Here is a 20,365-nt window from a genome sequence, read left to right as displayed (position 1 = left end):
CACCTTTTAGCCCCCAATTCGGAAGCCATATAATATGTCCAGCAATTTTTTGTTTTGTGAACCGTAGGAGTGCCACCTTTGTGAGTAGCGCCCGGGGCATGATAGTTTGTCCCTCTCTCGCTACGCCACTGGCTGCCGATTACCGTAACAAATTCATTTAATCATTTGTTTTGTCATACTACCTATCATAAAAGTGCGTTTTTATCAAAACAAGCGCGGGTCTTTCACCAACAATATCGCTACGTACGATATATTCGATATTTTAATCATTATGAAGTGATAAATATAAAATTTTGGCTTTTGTTTTGGATTGTCTAGTGCTGGTGGCCTTATCGGCCTTTACAGCGTCACCGGCGAGAGGGGCCTGGTACTATAGACACCGGCCAATAATTTTAGCAGTTTTGTCTAATCTGTTAGACGTTTTGCACAAGACGAAACAAGAATGTGGTTTTTTTTCATTTGCGAGCAAATAAACTAACTGAGGTAGGACACAGCAGGAATTTCCTGTTCAAAATATGGAGCAGCCCGACTGGGGTAGTACCTCGACCTTACAGAAGATTACAGCTAAATAATACTGTTTTCAAGTAGTATTGTGTTCCTGTTGGTGAGTAAGGTGACCAGAGCTCCTGGGGGGATTGGGGATTTGGTCGGCAACGCGCTTGCGATGCTTCTGGTGTTGTAGGCGTCTATAAGCTACGGTAATCTCTTACCATCAGGTGAGCCGTACGCTTTCTCTACGTTTGCCGAACTAGTGATACAAAAATACAATTATTTTTTATTGAAACCATTTCGGAGGTATAATTATATCAACATTTTAATAAAAAAAAAAAAAAAAATGCATTTAGAATTGCTAGAGATATATATCGTAATACTTAGCGTTTATATACACGTGTGTGTAAACGTATAGATAGCGGTGGAAACCGTTATCGGCTTGATAAAATAATTTCAAAGTTGTGATGCCATAATAAAACGCAAAGTGGTAAAGTTATGTTATCCACATTGACTTAATTATTAACAAAATATTGTCGTCGATACGTTAATACGATATTTTCATAGGAATACGACATATCGTAATGAATGTATGGCTATATTATCGTATTATGTATTGATATTTCGATATATCGTATTACATTAGCCAACTCTTAGGATGATAACTCTGAAGATGATTGTATAAACACGAGCGAATTCGGCGCAGGTCGTTAGTGATAATGCTTAAGGAACATAGTAAGGGATAAATAATACAAAATTTTACAATTTTTGTAAAAATATATTTACAAAATATTTTCTTTATAATATTTATTTTTAAGGCACATATACGTTAACATTGATTACATCACAATTATCTTAATAAACAAGAGAGGCGTGGCAGATGTGTACTGTACTGTTTAAAAAAATAGTAGAATTGATTGGCATAACGTGGTCATCGTGTTTCAGTTGCGTTCAATTTTGTGTCGCTTGCTAATTGTCAAATAAATTGTACCTACATTGAAACGTGACAAAACAATTTATATATAAGTATAATTAGTTTCTGGGCTCGTCATTCGAGGCAGCAGTAGTCACTACCGTTTGTTTCGTTACAAGTTTTAAACTGCATTTTGATAGGAACTACGCAAAATTTAATTTTACCAACATCATGTTGTTAGGTAGGTACAGAGCGCGTTCCAACGTATGCGTAGTTTTAGGAAATTCATACTCCTATTTAGTTCTCAATCAATGAGTCTCTACATGAACAGTATGTAACATACAATAAACTTTATAAATAAGCAATGAAGTGAATGTTCTGCAGACATGAACAGAGCACGTGTCCGGAAACGGTTAATCAGTTTATAGGTTAAAGATATAAAAAATGCAGTCCACCTTTTGGTTTTGTCACGTTTGTGTACAGTGGAATAATATAAGAAATATATAAGTCCATTTCAATAGTAAATGTGCGCAGTATTTTTTAGTATTTTGAAAAGAGTATTCTAATATAATAATTTATTTACACTTTTTAAGCTGCTTGTAACAAATTGTACAGACTACAGAGTCCAATTGAATGAACTATTGGCAATCCGTTGTTAGGTTTGTCAAAATAAAAAATATATTTTATTACAAATAAATAGCATCTTGGCTAGCAATGATTAACTACTTATTAAAATGTAGATATTATTTTATATTTATTCTAATAATTGTAGCTAAGCATGTATGGTAAATGATTACAGCGTTCTTTCATGTGAGTATTGTATATGAAAATTATATCTACATGAAACTTTGTAGCTTCCGCCCAGAGAACAACAATACGATTGGCGGTAAAAGGAAATTTAAAAAAATATTAATAGATAAGCGAGATGCTGGCAGTTGTTGTATTGGCCATACAGGTGTTTGCCGTGGTCTGGGTGTTTGTGCAGTCCTTGTGGGTCTCCCCACCAGTAGGGAATATATCCGCCAACCCGCATTGGAGCAGCGTGGTGGATTAAGCTCTGATCCTTCTCCTACATGGGAAAAAAGGCCTATGCCCAGTAGTGGGATATTACAGGCTGAAGCGAGATGCTACAATGGTCCAAACCTAGAACTTTGAGTTCATAACTTTAGGTACAGATATTACTTAGATTAGAAACTATTTTACTAGTTACTCACAGAGACCTCACATCTATCTTACCCATGAATTTAGTATTAGGCTTTATCAGCAGAAAACAGAATCATACAACTTGTTGTTTTTTTGAAAAGGTTGAGATTATCATAACAGAAATATCTGATAAATAAAGACTGTTTGATAGTGAAAAAAGAAAATACATCAGAAAATTTTATCAATTGGATACCGCTATACGTCAAAATAATAACCTTTGCAGTAACTAATCTGTGACTAAAAAGTTAATTCGCCATATTAGAACTTTTTTTGGCTTCTAACGTTCTAACTACCGCGTATTTTAATATTGAAAGCATCTTAATATTTAAAGAAAAACTATACCTACTAACATAACCTCACACTATTATAAAAAAGCTTAGGTACAAATAAGAATGGTCCGGTAAGAGATTGAACTCATTGAACTATTATGACGCCAGCACGACATAACCACAGACTACAAATGTAAACATAGAAAAAAATACAAATATTTCATTACACATCGACGCACTATTAAAAAAAATACGCATCATAATTTATTATACCTAATATTAGGAAATAAATATCTTTTTTTTTAAAAGACTTACTAACAATTAGGAAAAATAAAGCTCACTATACTTAACGCCACAATAAAAATGTTAGATTCCATTTTACATATTTGTGGCAATTATTATATCTACATATACAACTATGTACTAAGCAGATCTTAATGTTATATTGACACTAATAACAAAAAAGACAGTAAACAAATATTAAAAGAATTGATTGATCGATGATACTCCATAAATATAAAATGAACACATATTTTTTTAGAAGTACAAAAATAATGAGCGATGACTCTTCACACTTACTTATGAAAAATTACAATGAAAAATAATTGTATAAAAAATTACATCTAGACGTATTAAAGATAATATGTATTCAACAAATAAACAATAACATAGTTATATGTTATGTATAAAAATAGATATTAGAAGTTAAAAGTTATTTTTTAAATTATATTTTTCACAAGTAAGTATGAAGTTTAAGAGAATAGGCACTATTTTAAGACTTCTGAAATAGTAACTATTAAATATTTCATATAATTTTATACATGTTATTTTTCTTCAAAAATTTTATTTTATATAAATATTATCAATAAAATTATTTATTTTTCTCCATTAAATAATTCATGACAATAACATATGTAGCAAAAGTTACTAAATCGTACATTTTGAAAAAAATACTTATTAAAGATAATAATTCTAATCTTAAATGACACAATTTAAATATTATGGCTGGTTATTTTTAATAAAAAAATCCAAATAAATAAGTCATTAAATAATTATAAAATGATTTTAAATTTCAAAGAAACTTAATAATTTACTTTCTAGACGTATTGTGTTTTTTTTTAATTTGAGAGATCATTTAAATGAAGTTTTACAGAATACATATAGGTCTTTTTCAACCCCTCACGTGAGTTGCTGGACTTTCAACTGGGCGCGTCCCGCGAAAAGGAATGGGGGAGTGGTAGGGATCTTAGGACCCCTGCGGACCTAAACCAGCAGGTGAGGGCGCACATTTAGCGGCTAACCGCGCAGCCTAGGAGTAAGCCTCAAAACAAATCACAGCTGTGTAGTAGCAAAAAACATGGGAAATGTACGATAAAACTTTATTACCCCAGGAGGGTTACAGACGCCTTAGATTGGGGAAAATCTCGCAGTGCTACAACACTCAGCCCCACCGAATCTGGGGGAGAGACCAAGCCTCTGTTTCCGGGGAGTTGCTCGAGAAGGCCGATGTTGAGTTGGTGCCCGCGAAGAACAGCGAAGACCCTGAGCCCGAAAAAGGCGAGGAGTAGAAGTGAGGTCGGGTCGATGGATTCCGATTCAGGATGAATGCAAGTGTCTCACGTACGAAGAGGTAGAGAAAGTCCATCCACGACCAGCAAGTAAATCAGGATTGCGGCGAGGAGTGGTTGACATACGGCGAGACTTGAATGCGTCATCAACTCCAGCCCCTTCTTCCTTCACACATGACCTAGACATGGGAACTAGACATGGGGACGGTTGGGAGTACGCCACCCTCAGGGACTGTGAAGTCAGCCTCAACGGCCAGCCGACCGGTGAACTCAAAGAATATATCGAAGTTCTAACGACTGGAGCAGTGTTCCCGGTGCCGGTGGTGAAAATTACTCTCACGGTTAAGAAAAAAGCAAGCAAAAGCAAGCAAGCAAGACCAGCAACCGACACGGCAGAGCACACGCGCGAGGCCTGTCCAGTGTGGAGCGAGGAGGACGTTATCTTGACTATAGTCAACGGGCCGGATGTCTCACTGCCGGCCTTGGTAAGGCTATTGTCGGCAGAGAGGAGAATTGGAACGCTGTTTCCATCTTCTCCAGCGACATTATGCAACGGAAGGAAACGCCAGAATGGGAGCTAGAACAGGACTTGAACTCGCTCCCGATTCGTCGCGGAAGGCGCGGTCGGCGACTTGGCTACCTGGCCAATCTGCGGCCGTAACGCTGGACCAGCGGATGATGGATTGGATCTATCGTCCGCATTTCACGATCCCGAGGTTGGAGGCGACCTTAATGATCGAGGAAGCTTCTCCAGAGTTGCTTATAGCGACAGGCCCTAGTTAGGGGCGAACGCCGGCAGAATCGCGGAAGTGCATATCGTCCCCGTGATCCCACCCTAGGCGAGAAGAAGGAGCACCCAAATGTTTTAGTCTGTGCGAGATCGACAAACCCCCAGCTTCCCCAGGCTAGAGACATCAATAATGGATTTCCCTTGGGTCTACAAAATAAAAGGTATATTTCAACCCCGCCGATCTGAAGTATGAAGTGTGTTGCCACCCAATTCTGTATTACGTATAAATAATTATAATATTGTACAGATATAATAATTTTAATTTTATCGGTTAAGTGGCCTTTATCAGAAATTTTTTAATTTATTTTCAAACGCTTTGTTACTGAAACATAATGGACAAAACTTGGGAACAAAACGGACAGTAAACAAACAAAAAATAATATCATGCAATTTTATGGTAAAATTCCAAATAGTATTTTTTTTTATGAAAATAATCTGTTTACTGATTAAATATTTTACTATATGCTAATGATCATCTATAAAGTCCTTTAATAAATTTCAGATCAACCGAGTCATATTTGTACCTCATCAAAGTCCATCGTTTAATAATTTGGTTAACTTTTGAAAATAAAAAAATACTACATCTAAAAAGCTTTCTTACGTCCAACATTATAAATTATATTCAATAAATCTAAATGAAGAGGACTGCCAAAAAACAAAAATTATATTGTGTCAACCCTTATTGATTTTACAAATAATAAAATAATGACTATCGAATAAGAATTTTAAATTGCTTGATGTTATTATGATTTTCTTTTGATACATGTTTTCTTTGAGATAAGGCACTTTTGATTTTACATTAAAACACTTTGTACTAACATATTGACATAATAATATTCAACTTACACTGCTTGTAAATAAATACAGTTGACTCCCCAATGTTCCTGCAAAGAAAAAAATATTTGACTAGTAGTTAAACGAAACACGATTATTATATCATAATATTTAGAATATTATATAAAACTTTTTTTTTTTATATATCCACAGGCTTATTATGCCCGTGCTTTTGTTATTCCATATATTATTATTATTATTATTATTTAACATGCATCGGTACTTCACCACAACTTTAGAAACCTAGAAGCTTTAATAACTAGTCTTAAAATTTCTAAAAGTCGACGCGAGTCCACTGATCAAGACTATTCTACATATTGCTTTTTTATATTTTTATATAGTAATTATTTTTATCATATTTACACTTATTATTTATTTAAAAAATTTTGAAAATTTATTAAAATACTAGCTTTTACCCGCGGCTTCGCTCGCATTGATTTTTTTTAAAGTATCCTTGTATGTGTAGTATGTTACTTCTAATACCATCAAGAATATGTGTACAAAATTTCATGATGATCGGGTAGTTTTCACGTGAAAGCGTAGCCAACAAACTTATATTCACATTTATAATTTATAATGTTACTCGTATATAATGAGAGAAAAATAACAATAATTATAGAAAAATCCCAAACAGCTGAAACTATAGTCAATTGGATTGGATATTGACGTGACCGTCGTAATACAGTGCAACGGTATTACAGTACTCAGGGTTGGAACTTCATTACTGGACTTCTAGATGGCGTTGAAGTAGCTATATTTGAGATTTTTTGACAAACAATTCTTTTTATTTTTCGTAAAAAATATTTTTTTTTTCATAAAAAGTATCCTATGTTAGTAATACAGTGCAACGGTATTACAGTACTCAGGGTTGGAACTTCATTACTGGACTTCTAGATGGCGTTGAAGTAGCTATATTTGAGATTTTTTGACAAACAATTCTTTTTTTTTTTCGTAAAAAATATTTTTTTTTTTCATAAAAAGTATCCTATGTTACTTCTAATACCTCCAAGAATATGTGTACAAAGTTTCATGATGATCGGTTGAGTAGTTTTCGCGTGAAAGCGTAACAAACAAACTTACATTCACATTTATAATATTAGTGGGGATATAGAATATTTTGAAACTTAAAAATAACAACATTTAAGCTAATTTTAGAGTAGCGCTGAATTAACGTGAACAGATCAGTGTGTAGAGTCTGCACATTAAGCTAAGGACTTTCTCGAACCAACGCGGTAATTTTCAAATATTTAATTACAAGTAACCACCTGTTAGCGGGTAGCTGAAGTAGATAGTACATAGTACTCGCTACTAAGTGTTGTTAAGTATTACAATACACAATAGTAATTAAAATGTAAAAAAGCCTATGTTTGCTTAGTTCCCGCACTTTGCCACCAGTGTATCTAGAAATATAGTTAAGGTCAGAAGAATTAAAACTGGAAAATTGTGCTAGTGTACCGTACCGTGGCCTATAGCTCCTCGTAAAGACAACGCCCGTGGGCGTGGAGCCTTGCTTGAGGCGGCGCAGCGTGGAGTACTTATAGCGTGGCGCCACTCTGGGCTAAGCCTTAGACTACGAAAAACCGAATTATGGGGTTTTGGAGGGTGGAGGGCGGAGGGTGTAGGGGAAGCTATACAAGGTAACACTGCCACACTTCGAAACCCCATGGTTATGGAGATATCCATGGTTAAAGTTTTAAGATTAGAGGAAGAATTTAAAGCTATTATAATACCTTTGAGCTCCGCGTCTGACTTAACCTTAGCTCTGGCGTTATGGGGAGTGCCACTCATGCGCCGTTTCGCAACTTTATAAGTTATTTTCGAACAGGAGTACGTAAAAACGATCTCGACTCCAAGATCAACAAACGCTACAACTTGCGGTAACCATGCTTAGTTCCGTAGCTTTCAGATGTTATATTCACATTTCGCACTTGATATTAACATTTCAGACGTTAAGTTATTGTTTTCACACGGTTTTTTAACAAACGATACAACTGATGTTTAATGACTGAGATATAGATGCTTTAAAAAAAAATGGCGCGCCACTTATTGTATCGCTCCAAAGCAATGTAAGCATAAATTCATTGCTTTTGTTTAAATAACTGTAAAGGCAAAGGTCTAAGACCATACAGCCTTGTTTCATGTTATGTTTTTTAATTAAATATATATATTCTTTTGTAGCAAAACTATGTCGATAAACAGTGTAATTTTTAAATTAGATAGGTTAGGGTTATTTTTTTTGTAACAAAACTATGTCTATAAACGGTGTAATTTTTAAATTAGATAGATTAGGGTTATTTTTTTTTTTTTTTTTTTGTAACAAAACTATGTCGATAAACAGTGTACTTTTTAAATTAGATAGGTTAAGGTTATTTTTTTTTGTAACAAAACTATGTCGATAAACAGTATAATTTTTAAATTAGATAGGTTAAGGTTATTTTTTTTTGTAACAAAACTATGTCTATAAACGGTGTTATTTTTAAATTAGATAGGTTAGGGACATTTTTTTTTTAGTAACAAAACTGTCTATAAACGGTGTAATTTTTAAATTAGATAGGTTAGGGTTACTTTTTTTTGTAACAAAACTATGTCTATAAACGGTGTAATTTTCAAATTAGATAAATTAAAAATTACACCGTTTATCGACGTAATTTTATAACAGTAAATAAAAATAAAATATATTTAAGTAAAAAACAGAACATGAAACAAGGCTGTATGGTCTTAGACTTTTGTCTTTACAGTTATTTAAACAAAAGCAATGAATTTATGCTTACATTGTTTTGGAGCGAAACGATAAGTGGCCTGTCATTTTTTTATTAAAACACCTATTTCTCAGTTGTTAAACATTAGTTGTATCGTTTGTTAAAAAACCGTGTAAAAACGTTAAATTAAAGTGTGAAATGTTAAAATCATGTGCGAAATGTGAAATAAACATGTGAAAACTACGGAACGGAGCATGAGTAACTTAAGTTGTATCGTTTGTTGATGTTGGAGTCGAGATCGTTTTTATTTTGAAAATAACTTATGAAACGTGAAAATAACGTGTGAAATGTGAAAATAGCGTGTGAAGTGTGAAAAAACGCGTGTGAAATGTGAAAAATCACATGTGAAATGTGAAAATAATGTGTGAAAGCTGCGAAATTCTTTTTCTAACCTCAAAACTTTAACCATGAATATCTCCATACCCATGGGGTTTCGAAGTGTGACAGTGGTACCAGGGGTAGCGTTCACCGCCCCACCTCCTTCCCCCCCACGGTCCCGAAATTTGCTAGTGTACCGTACCGTGGCCTACAGTTCCTCGTAGAAGGCGACGCGCGTGCGGGTGGAGCCCTGCTTGAGGCGGCGCAGCGTGGCGTACTTGTAGCGTGGCGCCGCTCTGTGCTAGTGTACCGTACCGTACCGTACCGTGGCCTACAGCTCCTCGTAGAAGGCGACGCGCGTGCGCGTGGAGCCCTGCTTGAGGCGGCGCAGCGTGGAGTACTTGTAGCGTGGCGCCGCTCTGTGCTAGTGTACCGTACCGTACCGTACCGTGGCCTACAGCTCCTCGTAGAAGGCGACGCGCGTGCGCGTGGAGCCCTGCTTGAGGCGGCGCAGCGTGGAGTACTTGTAGCGTGGCGCCGCTCTGTGCTAGTGTACCGTACCGTACCGTACCGTGGCCTACAGCTCCTCGTAGAAGGCGACGCGCGTGCGCGTGGAGCCCTGCTTGAGGCGGCGCAGCGTGGAGTACTTGTCGTCGCCGGCGCGCGCCTGCGCCTCGTGCAGCCGGTCGAGCGTGGCGCCGCTCTGCTCCACCCGCAGCACGGAGAACTCGCAGCGCAACTCGTCCAGCTGCTGCTGCAGGTGCTTCGACTTCGCCAGGTACTCTACCCTGGAAGGACGATTTGGGCGTTAGAGTAGTCCAGAACCACGGACTATTTGTAACGAATTGAATCGAATCGGATCATCTACATACTGAGGATCTTATCACTGTTTTGCGGTAAAATTGCCCGTTGTACGTTTCTTCTATTTATTGTTTTTTGCAGGCAACAGGATCCCTCCAGCGACAGGCTGGTATCAGCGAAAAGGCCAGACTTCTCCTCCATGGGGACTGTCCGGCTCACCCCTGAACTATCCCGACGACGCCGTGTCTAGCAGGGCCGGGTTCCCATCCCGTCCCGACACGGGCACAGGGGCGTTACTGAAGGCGCATTAAGTAGAGCCTCTTATGTACCCCCATTCGTCGCCTGCGGAGGGAGGCCTCGTCGACGGTCTCCTCTCTCATCCGCTCGTCATTCCCCTTCTGGGACATTATTGTCTCGCAGAAGGAGACCATCGCCTTCCAGGACTCGTCGTTGCCGAGCATCGCGGTGATGACGCTCGGCAGTGACAAATCCCCTCAGAGGACTGTCGTCAGAGCGCGACGCAGCGCCGCCCATCTGGGGACATCTCGAGGGTATGCTGGGCCGAGTCTGTAGGCCGACCGACACAAGTAGTCACCAAAGCAGCCGTGTCCGGTGTGAAGCTGCGTCAGACGGAAGGTGAGGGGCTCCGCTTACGGCGTATCCACCGGTCAAGGGCCGGGTGCAAGGCAGCCATTATGCATGTACCGTATGGCTGCTCCACCAGGTCCTCTCCCCACTGAGAGCCCTCCAACCAGAGACGTATGAGTAGGTCTCGATAAGGACCTCCACCACGAGCTCCCAAGGAGGGTCACCGACTAGAGCAGTAGCTGCAACCCACGATACCGTACGGTACCGCCGGATCACCCTCACCGCGATGATCCTCTGCGCAGATCGCAAAGCGGCCTTATTCCTTGCAGTGAGGCCAAATTGGGGCACCGTACGTCACCATACTTCGGCAGACTTCGGAATATAGCTGCCTGCAGGCAGCACTGGGTCCTCCGAGGTTCGGGAGGAGTCTGCCTAGTGCACTCGCCACCTTCACGACCTTCGGTCCCACAATAGCGAAGTGTGGGACGAAAGTCCACGCCCCGTCAAGGATGAGCCCCAGATATTTGATTTCGGGACTCATCCTGACCCTCCTCTTTCCGATCTGCAGGGTAGCCCCCGGTGGGGGTCCCTTAAGTCCGGTCTGGAGGAAGGTCTTGTCAATTCTGACACGAAGCCCCAAACTCTTTATGCGGCTGATCACGAGGTCGAGTCACCTCGGCCAGCCGCGCCACCTCCTTGTAGTCTCGACCCCGGGAGTAAACGAGAGTGTCATCCGTAAAGCAGATGAAACCCATCCCGAGCACCGATCCCTGCGGGACACCGCGACCGATTCGCTGCCACTCCCGGACCCCGACCGATTCTCGAGGCCTATTTTCCGATCGGAGAGGTACGCCTCCAAAAGCCTCCTTAGATACGAGGGCACTCCGAAGAATTTCAGTGCCTCTCGAATCACTGCGTGCGGGAGACTGTTGAGGGCGCTTGGCTTGTTGGCTGTTGACCACGATTACTACCCCTCCCGTGTTTCGTCTCACCCGTCACCGCTCGCAGACATTTGAGGGCTTCGATGGTCTACCAGCGTGCTCGAAAACCTCTTCTTACTCCGATGGTGGAACAAAGCCACCTCCATTTCAGCCTCTGTGACGGTCGGTGGACACCCTTCTCGTCTGGCGTCTGCCGAGCCATCCATGATCATCCATGGGGGGCATGAAGCCCTCGGATTTATCGGGAAAGAGTTCCCAGACGATCCTTCCAGTTGCTCCGGCTGGAGCGTTTCGCTGAAGGGGGCCGACTGGGCGCGTAGCTTGTTCCGCGCCCAATTATACGGTCGGCCCCAGGGTTCTCTCTCCAGACCCCCAACTAACTCCAGCCAGCCCTCATTCTTGGTTCGGCATATGGCCTGTTGCAGGATCTTCCTTTTCTCTTCGGTCTCAGCAATCGGCCCCGAACGCTGCGGATTGGTGGAGCTAGGAGATTGCAGAACTCTGAGCCGCCTGCACGGCGACCGTAAGGATGCTGAAGAAGGCGAAGCCACGGCCGGACAGACGAGCAAATGCCGGCCGTGGGGTTTAATTCCGCTGATACTGTGTGTTTGTAAATGCGTCATTTGGGCAGGATATTAGGGCGTCATTAGATACTTCAATGACAAAACTATACCATTTTTGCCCATATTTTTCTGCCTGAATTTATAATATAATCATTTACCTCTCTTTCTCAATTTCCAGCGATAGTCTGTGCACGTGAGGGTCATCATCAGACACCAGCTGGTACGAATTGATATCGTCCCCAGTGGAGCCGTTCTGGAGTATTTCACCACCTAGCTCCGCTGGCAATGAGCATGTTGACGGGAACATTGATGAGGGTACCGTGTTTGATGTCGGCTGAAAAATGATAAAACATCTGTATTATATACTAACTAATACAAAATAGCAATGTTTGTTTGTTTAGGGGATTAATAATAATAATAATATAATAAATACTCTTTATTGTACACCACAAAGAAACATTACAAAAAAAGTGATACATGAAAAGAAAGATGTACAAAGGCGGTCTTATCGCTAAGAGCGATTTCTTCCAGACAACCTTTGGGCATAGGACATAGCGAAGAAAAAGAGAGAGAGAGAGATTAATCAAGGGTTATTATTTTTAAAGCTGTTTATTCTTTAAGTAAGAGTTATAACTCAAATCTCTCGGTCAGATTAGGGTTAATTAGATATTAAAGATTAAAGGGTTTATAGAAATAGTACTGCTGGTTTTAATATTTATTAAAAATATAAAGGGTTATTTATGGAGTTACATATATTACATGTATGTAACATATACACAATATGTGTAAGGGTAATTTTAGATTTTCGATCTCTAGATTTTAGATCAATTATTAATTTTTTTGCTACAATGATTGTTTATTAAAATGTAATTTCATGTTGCCATCTGGAACCGCCGTTTGCACCTATAATTGAGGTGACACTTAGCAAGTTTCTAATTTATAAGAAATTTTTAATGTAATGGTGTTCATTTTGTTGGTGCAACTTTGAAAAAAATATAATGTAACAAACATCGCTAAAAACCACATTATTAATTCAAAATAATAATATAATAAAAATAAATACCATTTCACAACTAACAGGAGGTGGTAATGAACCTGAGGAGGTTCTACTGAGGAAGTTAAGCAGTTTTTCCTTTGCTTGTTTCTCAGCTACCCTCGCTGCTAGAAGTTCAGCTTTGAGCCTCTCCGCTTCTGCTGCTCGCTTCTCTGATTCCTCGACAAGTCGAGCAGTTAGGAATTCCGCTTCTCGAGTTTTTCTTTCTAGGTGCACCTGATGTTATGGGAAAATGAGAAAAGTGCTGTGTTAGAAACGGAATATAGGTAGGTGTGATCAAATCTTCTGTTTCGTTACGAAAATTGGTGTATCTTATACGTTTCGACTTAAGTTCTAAATGAAATTGAATTACCTTATGACAACGCGAGGTAATAATTACAAAAGCTGAAATATCTTGAAATTCCTATTGAAAAAAAAAATATTATTTAATTTTTCCAAAAGCGCTCTCGCCCTTGTGTAAACTCCTTACATCTGATGTATTACCATCACGGTGCAGAGCGTCTTCAAATAATCAAAAGTTAGCTTATTCAAGTAGGCTTTTAAGCCACGCTAGTTCTAGAAAGTTTAGATACCTTCTCCTCCTCGGTCCTGATGGCGGACAGCCGCAGCCTGGCGTTCTCCCTCTCCGCGTCAGACGCCTTCTGAGCCAGGAGCGACGCCTCTTCCTCAGCAACGCGGCCCTTCTCCGCCAACAGTTCCGCTGTCTCTTCGGAACGACGCTGTAATCAAACACCTGTCATTTTAATACACGAATTTCCTTCTGAAGATTTATATTATTACTAGCTGACCTGGCAAACTTCGTATCGCCTTATTTTTTTTTTCTTAAATATAATAATTACATATATCAAAACAAAATATACCCTATCTTTCAAGTTGGATCAAACTGCACACGGTGTGCAAATTTGACTAAAATCGGTTAAGTAGTTTAGGAGTCCATTGAGGACAAACATTGTGACACGAGATTTATATATATTAAGATTATTTTTTATTGAAGTAAAATCTCATTACACACGCTTGACGTGGGGAGTAATCTGGTGAATTTGTGACGAGAGCGTTACGAAAAATGTGATCGGACGAGGCGAACGGAAGTAGTGAGGGAAATATAAGTGAGTGAAGATAGAAAGAGAGAGAGTAACGTTTCGTATATTAGTAAAGAAGTTTTACTTCAGTCGTGTTGTCTAAAGTCCAATCGTTATTCTTTTTTTTTTATATTTCATATTATTTGGTTATAAATGTTTATAAGATATATTATATAACTTATTACATAATCAACTTTAAAATACATTATATTATATTTAATTTAAGTATTTACAAAGTCAGTTTTTTATAATGTGCTCTTTCCATGTCCACTGTAGTATCTATTGACAACACGTTGGCGCAGCGGTCTCAGCACTGGCTGTTGTGTAGGCGGTCGTAGGTTCGATCCCGCACATGACAAACATTTGTATAAGACATATGTATGTTTGTCGTGGTCTGGGCCTTTGTGTATTGTATGTGTTTTGTGTATTGTTGTTTTTAAAATCCTACTGGGGGCCTTTTAGTGTGAAATGTTTATATTTATATTTATTCTAGCGACCCGCCCCGGCTTCGCACGGGTGCAATGCTGATACTAAATATACTACAGAATGTCTTTATTTATAGTGTGAAGCTAGCTTTATAGCATGGTTATGAAGATAATAACAACAACATTCAAATATGCGTCGTTAGATTACACGTTGTTACAGAATGCGTTGAAGAAATAATGGTTAACTGCTCGTTCCCCGTAGGTGATAGTGTGATAATATGTAGCCTATATGTTGACCCGACTTCTTAATAAAATTCGTGCCAAATTTAAAGTAAATCCATGCAGTGCTTTTTGAGTTTATCCCAGACATACATACCAGACAAACAGACAAAAATTCTAAAAACCATATTGTTGGCTTCGGTATCGATTGCAGATCACACCCCAAGTATTCTTTTAAAAAAATATTCAATGTACAGTTTTGACTTTCCTACCATTTTATTATATTATGTATAGATCTATTCTAGTCTCAATCCGGTATCCCCGACTTTTTCTCATACTCTCTGTTACTCATTCAAATGGACTCTCACTTCTTCGCCAGTAACTACGTCCCCACAACCTAAAGTTAAAACGTTAAAAAGATAAACATACCAAAGCCTCATTAGCCAGTCTGATCTCTTCTTGGTACTGCAGAAGTCTCTGTTCCATGGTAGCTCTTTCTCTCTCCGCTGCCTCTCGCAACTGTTTCTCTCTCGCCAATTTGTTCCTCTCTATCTGCCGCCTCTGTTTCTCTTCTTTAGCTTGAGCTTTCATTTGCTGTACTTCCATCGTGTCTGGTTTCCGTCTCCTCATGTATAAGTCATGGTTGCCGATGCATAGATCTAGTATCTGTAAGTTAAAATAACTTAAAATCGTGGTGTGATTAGCATTTTGAGTGCATCAGTTCTATGAATATAAAATTTTAGACACTTGTTGCAGATTAAAAAAATTACATTTTTTTAACTTTCATCAAAAATAAAAAACAATAATATAAAAATTAATAAAAGAAGTAGCCAAAATATTACTTATAATATTAAAGTAACGGATTCCGAAGATCTGTTAATAGGGTACTTTCGGTAGTGAAAAATAAATTATAAAATTTAATTACATTAAATATTCTGATTTGGAACTATAAAAGTACATTATTGTTTTATTATATTGAAATTAAAAGTCGTATATTTTAATCTGTATATCACGTGACCTAAAACACGACCCGCCATGGTATGACGTCATAAGGGCAATAACAAAGTTCTGTCAGTGCTGTAAACAGCTAGGTACATATCTTTAACTAAACTAATCATTACTTTAACTTCGAGGAGTAATAGTTGGGCTCTTTCATTAGTGCATTTCATTTGTATCTATTTATTTATTAAAATGCAAACCCGTTTTGTAAAAGCAGATAGTACGAATCTGCCAAAAATTGATTCAATGATGGTTGCAAAGTTTTTTGCATGTAACCCAGACTTCTGTTCTGCCGAATTTCAGAATGTTAAAACATCTCTGTACGTATTAGTCTTTACTCTTCTGGTAATTGCATGCCTGGCGTCTGCAATACAAGCTGTGCTTAGTGCAGACGCCGAAATAAGTACATTGTATAGTCTTTCGTGGCAATAAAGGTTATTATTATTACTTGTTATATTATACTGTTGCGCGTAAAGAAGTATTATTTCAAAAACGATTTAAGAGATACACACATAAGTAGTACTGTGGAGCTAGTGCTTACCAATTTATTCATTCCCTTTGGTGAGAAAAATATAAAATTGTTAACGCTCTTATCAACAAACTTGATCACAAACTTCTTATCATCAAAGGATATGTGCTTTATCTCAGACCAGGGGAACGTCGTCTTGGGAGTCAATTTATTGTCTTTCTCGTATATATTCAGGCCCAGAGCCGTCACACCGAGGTAAAGATCTGTCTCTTTTTTATTCTGAAAAAAAAAAACCCATAATGCAGTAAGAAACAACATTAACATACATACAATAGAATTATTTAGAATAATCGGTCGCCAACCCGCCTGCCCAGCATGGTGACTATGGGCAAAACACAGTACACAGTAGTTCACGCCATTTTTGGCGCAAATTTGTGTAGGCCTATGTCCAGCAGTGGACTGTATTAGGCTGAAGTGAGTGAGTGAGTCAATAGAATTCCTATGTGGTTTCAGCTTTTATTATAGAACTTTACTTACAGGTGATCATAGTTAATACACTTTTTAAAAAATACTATTAATTGTCCAAATAAATAATTAATGAAACACCACAGTTTTAGAAGGATCGCGGACGAATTTCATAGTTTGTCTGAAAATTATACAAAAATCGCAGACAATAATATAAAAGTAAAAAGTCTTACATTGATAGCAAAATAGTTGACACCGTACATGTCTAAATCCTGCGCTATCTTCAGATATTCCATCTCTGCTTCGTCTCTCGACATACCTTTGTGATCTGCATACCTTTTAAAACACTTATACACTTACATAAACACTTTATAGATTGATGTTTATAAAGCACTATTATATTAGACCTTTCAGAATAAAATAAAGTAAAATAGACCATAATAAAATAAACTATATTGGTCTTAATTCTGCGTTTTCCTGACAAGTGTCCTAGGCGACACAGTGTCTGTCTGACGGAATAAGGCCAATGATGAATGATAATGATATTGATCTTATTTCTATTAAAGGTGTTGGGACAATGCTAAGTCTAGAAAGAAGGGAGCAGTTGGTCTAGTCTTTTTTGAGATTATCCGTTACAAATTTATAAAAATCAAATCTATCTTTATAATTTTAATAACGATATTTAAATCTACCGCTCTGGTGTAGTGGTGCAAGTAGTGGCCTAAAACTCCGACGGTTAGCGGAGTGTACAAATATTTCTTACCGGTTTAGATGTCTGTCTTTATTAGTCTCCAAACCATGCCTTGGAGAGCAAGTCAAGCCCTCGGTCCCGGTTGTTATCATAAATACCTAATGGCGATCGTTACTCATAATAGAGAACATATCCGCCAACCCGCATTGGAGCAGCGTGGTGGATTAAGCTCCAATCCTTCTCCTACATGGAGAAAGAGGCCTATACCCAACAGTGGGATGTTACAGTTATTTAAATCTAAATCTGAAATACCTGAAAACAATAAAGTTTACCATGTCTTAATCCTCTCCTCCCACATTTCCGGCGTCATCTGGTACTGGTCTATCACCCTTTGGGGCAGTAGGTCTTCACTGGCCAGCATGCCAGGTTTTGATGCGGTCTCATCGTAATCACCATACTGGAATAATGCATATGTGAATTGAAATCTTTATCTGAGATATACAATCTATACTATGTTAATATTATAAATTTAAAGAGTGTTTGATGGTGCTAATATCATGAATTACTGGCCGAATTTAAAAATTATTTTTGTATTGGATAGTTCATTTACCGAGGAAGACTTAAGGCTATATTAATACAATAAAGTTGAGATGTTTGCCTCCCTTTTTAGATAAACCTCGTAATTACTCCACAAAAATTATATATCGTTTTATAGAAATATAAATGAAATGTATGCTAAACTACATGGTAGGCCCAAAACTCGGTGATAGCTGATCCAATTCTAGCCATAATTTTTTTTTAAGTTTAATTTAGTTACTTTTAGACAGTTCTTATTCAATGAAAACTTAAGAAATTGTGCACAATACTTTCAAATTTCAGAAAATGTTATGATAATATTAACTGCATGTGACTGTTCGTTAACAGGATAAGTTCAAGTTAATCCGTCAGGTTAATTAGTACGAGATAAAATAAATAATAGTACAATTACTAACCTTAGCTTGCACTGCATAACTAGCTAGCAACACCGAAGCCTCCGGAGGACAGTATATGTCCATACTGAGTATAGCCTGCTTCACTTGCAAGAATAGTAGGTGTTGGGTCACCTCCTGGATCAGTTCCTCTGCTACATCTTCGGGATAAAGCTTGCAGAGGAGCATGAATGGGGTTCCTGGCATTTGAGATACGCATTGGTCTTGTACTGGAAAGAAAAATTTACAACGGTAAAGAAAATGTAGGCTGTGTATGGGTGTGTTTGAGGTTCAATATAGAAAAGAAAAAGTTTGCTTTAGACCACAGTAGCTAGAGACCACAGTAGACTGAAGTAAGACTTAGTTGGTCCTACAATAATATACGAAACGTAGCTCTCTCTCTTTTTATCCTCACTGACTTATATCTCCCTCTCAACTTCCGTTCACTTTACCCGATGATACTTTTCGTAACGCACTCCCCCACTCAAGGGTGTGTAAAAAATTTACTTAAAAAAATGTTGTGTCATCTTCGATATGTGGAATTTATCACTTGAGAAGGAATACAAATTTATCATCTCTTTTTCACAATACATGCGTGCATGGTAAAATGTCACTCTCAGAGCAAGTCTCGGTGGTCTCAGGCTGTTCACTGATATTATTTCACACAATTACACTCCTCATTTTATTCATACTACCCCTAACAATAACATTGTTGCTTATGGAGTTAAATCCAAACAAATTCAATTCATTCGTTGATAAAAAGTACTTGTTTATTTTTTAATACTGTTTCATTTATTGCATTTTTCTGTTTCATTTATTTACATAAATGCAACTGCATAATGACTATAAATATACTTTTTTTAATCCATAGTTATATTGTGAAGTGGACTATTTCATTCGTTTTTATGTGTTAATCTTTGCTCCACTTATAAAACACATATTGATGTGCTTGACTTTAGAAAGTCTGTTTTTTGACGAAATCAAAAAGAGATAAAACATCCTATTATCCCGAGAATAGTAAGCTAGGTCAAATAAGGTTAATATGTCCATCAAGGATCAATTATGAAACCAAAAGATAGCCTATATACTACACTTAATTCCAGGCTTACATTCATATAAATATATTTTGATAAAGTTTACAAACAAACCTCTTTTATCCAATTTCAGCCAGCTTATAAAATGTTTTGTGTCCTCGAACTGCAGCCCAAAAAACCATGTTTCTCTCAGTCCTATAGTCCTGCATACTAGATCAAACAAATCCCTTCCCGTTGCACGCCACTGGGAAAATTATTATTTTTTAATACAAACAATATTTGTTTTATTTCCAATAAGAATGTCTTATACTTATTGTGTAAATAGTTTTTGTAATTAAAGATTTTTATGTTTTAACAATATAATTGATCAAGTATCTTATAAAAACTATTTTAAATATATTGCCAAACTTTTCAAGATTAAATTAAAATCCAGTAACATGTTTTAACGAATTCTACTAAGAATTGACATAGAATTAAAATTTCCGATTATTGTATTAAATACAAATAACAAACAACACAAATTCCTAAGAAATACATAGTAATGTATTTTGTATTACCTAATGACATAAATTACAATATTGTTAACACGAATAGTTTAAACACAGTCGAAGGTGTAATTGCGCGAATATAAAGTATTTAATCGACCCCGGGGTCAGAGGATGACTCACAACGGGTTCATTGTTAACATTCCCGCAAACGAAGCTGTAAACAAAATTTCAAATAAACGCAAATATTATACGCTAATTTACCTCAAGGTTGAACTCTAACTCCGCGTCCAATGTACACACTTTCACAGGGAACGACTTGGCAGCTTTCTTCCTCCTAAAGGGCGGCATTATCCCATATTTCTTAACAGAACGATAATTCAACTACCCTATCTATAGGTTAGGTTGCTATTAACATACTTTAATTAACATGTAAGCTCC

General features: G+C 37.8%; 1 protein-coding gene and 1 long non-coding RNA gene across 4 annotated transcripts; both read right to left on the bottom strand.

The window, feature by feature from the left end:
- Positions 1-5,951: 5,951 nt before the first annotated feature.
- LOC123663476 lies at positions 5,952-9,416 on the bottom strand. Its single transcript, XR_006744665.1, has 2 exons — positions 9,346-9,416; positions 5,952-6,116 (listed from the first exon to the last, which is right to left on the bottom strand). It is a non-coding gene; the product is annotated as an uncharacterized LOC123663476 (long non-coding RNA).
- A 304-nt stretch (positions 9,417-9,720) lies between these two features.
- LOC123663521 (merlin) lies at positions 9,721-20,275 on the bottom strand. Of its 3 annotated transcripts, none has more exons than XM_045598198.1 (11): positions 20,189-20,275; positions 19,554-19,683; positions 18,430-18,635; positions 17,770-17,894; positions 16,980-17,082; positions 16,354-16,560; positions 15,243-15,479; positions 13,663-13,809; positions 13,100-13,306; positions 12,195-12,253; positions 9,721-9,931 (listed from the first exon to the last, which is right to left on the bottom strand). In XM_045598198.1, exons 1-11 carry the CDS (start codon positions 20,273-20,275, stop codon positions 9,721-9,723), a joined length of 1,719 nt encoding a protein of 572 aa, XP_045454154.1. The 3 variants fall into 3 exon arrangements, with proteins under 3 accessions (XP_045454154.1, XP_045454153.1, XP_045454155.1); XM_045598197.1 differs by having other exon boundaries at positions 12,195-12,370; positions 13,115-13,306; XM_045598199.1 differs by having other exon boundaries at positions 13,115-13,306.
- Between the last annotated feature and the right edge of the window lie 90 nt (positions 20,276-20,365).

The sequence above is a fragment of the Melitaea cinxia genome, chromosome 20 (assembly GCF_905220565.1).
Source record: "Melitaea cinxia chromosome 20, ilMelCinx1.1, whole genome shotgun sequence".
Classification (NCBI taxonomy): Eukaryota; Metazoa; Arthropoda; class Insecta; order Lepidoptera; family Nymphalidae; genus Melitaea; species Melitaea cinxia.
Note: the sequence above shows the minus strand (reverse complement) of the source record. Positions and strands in the feature narration are given on the sequence as shown.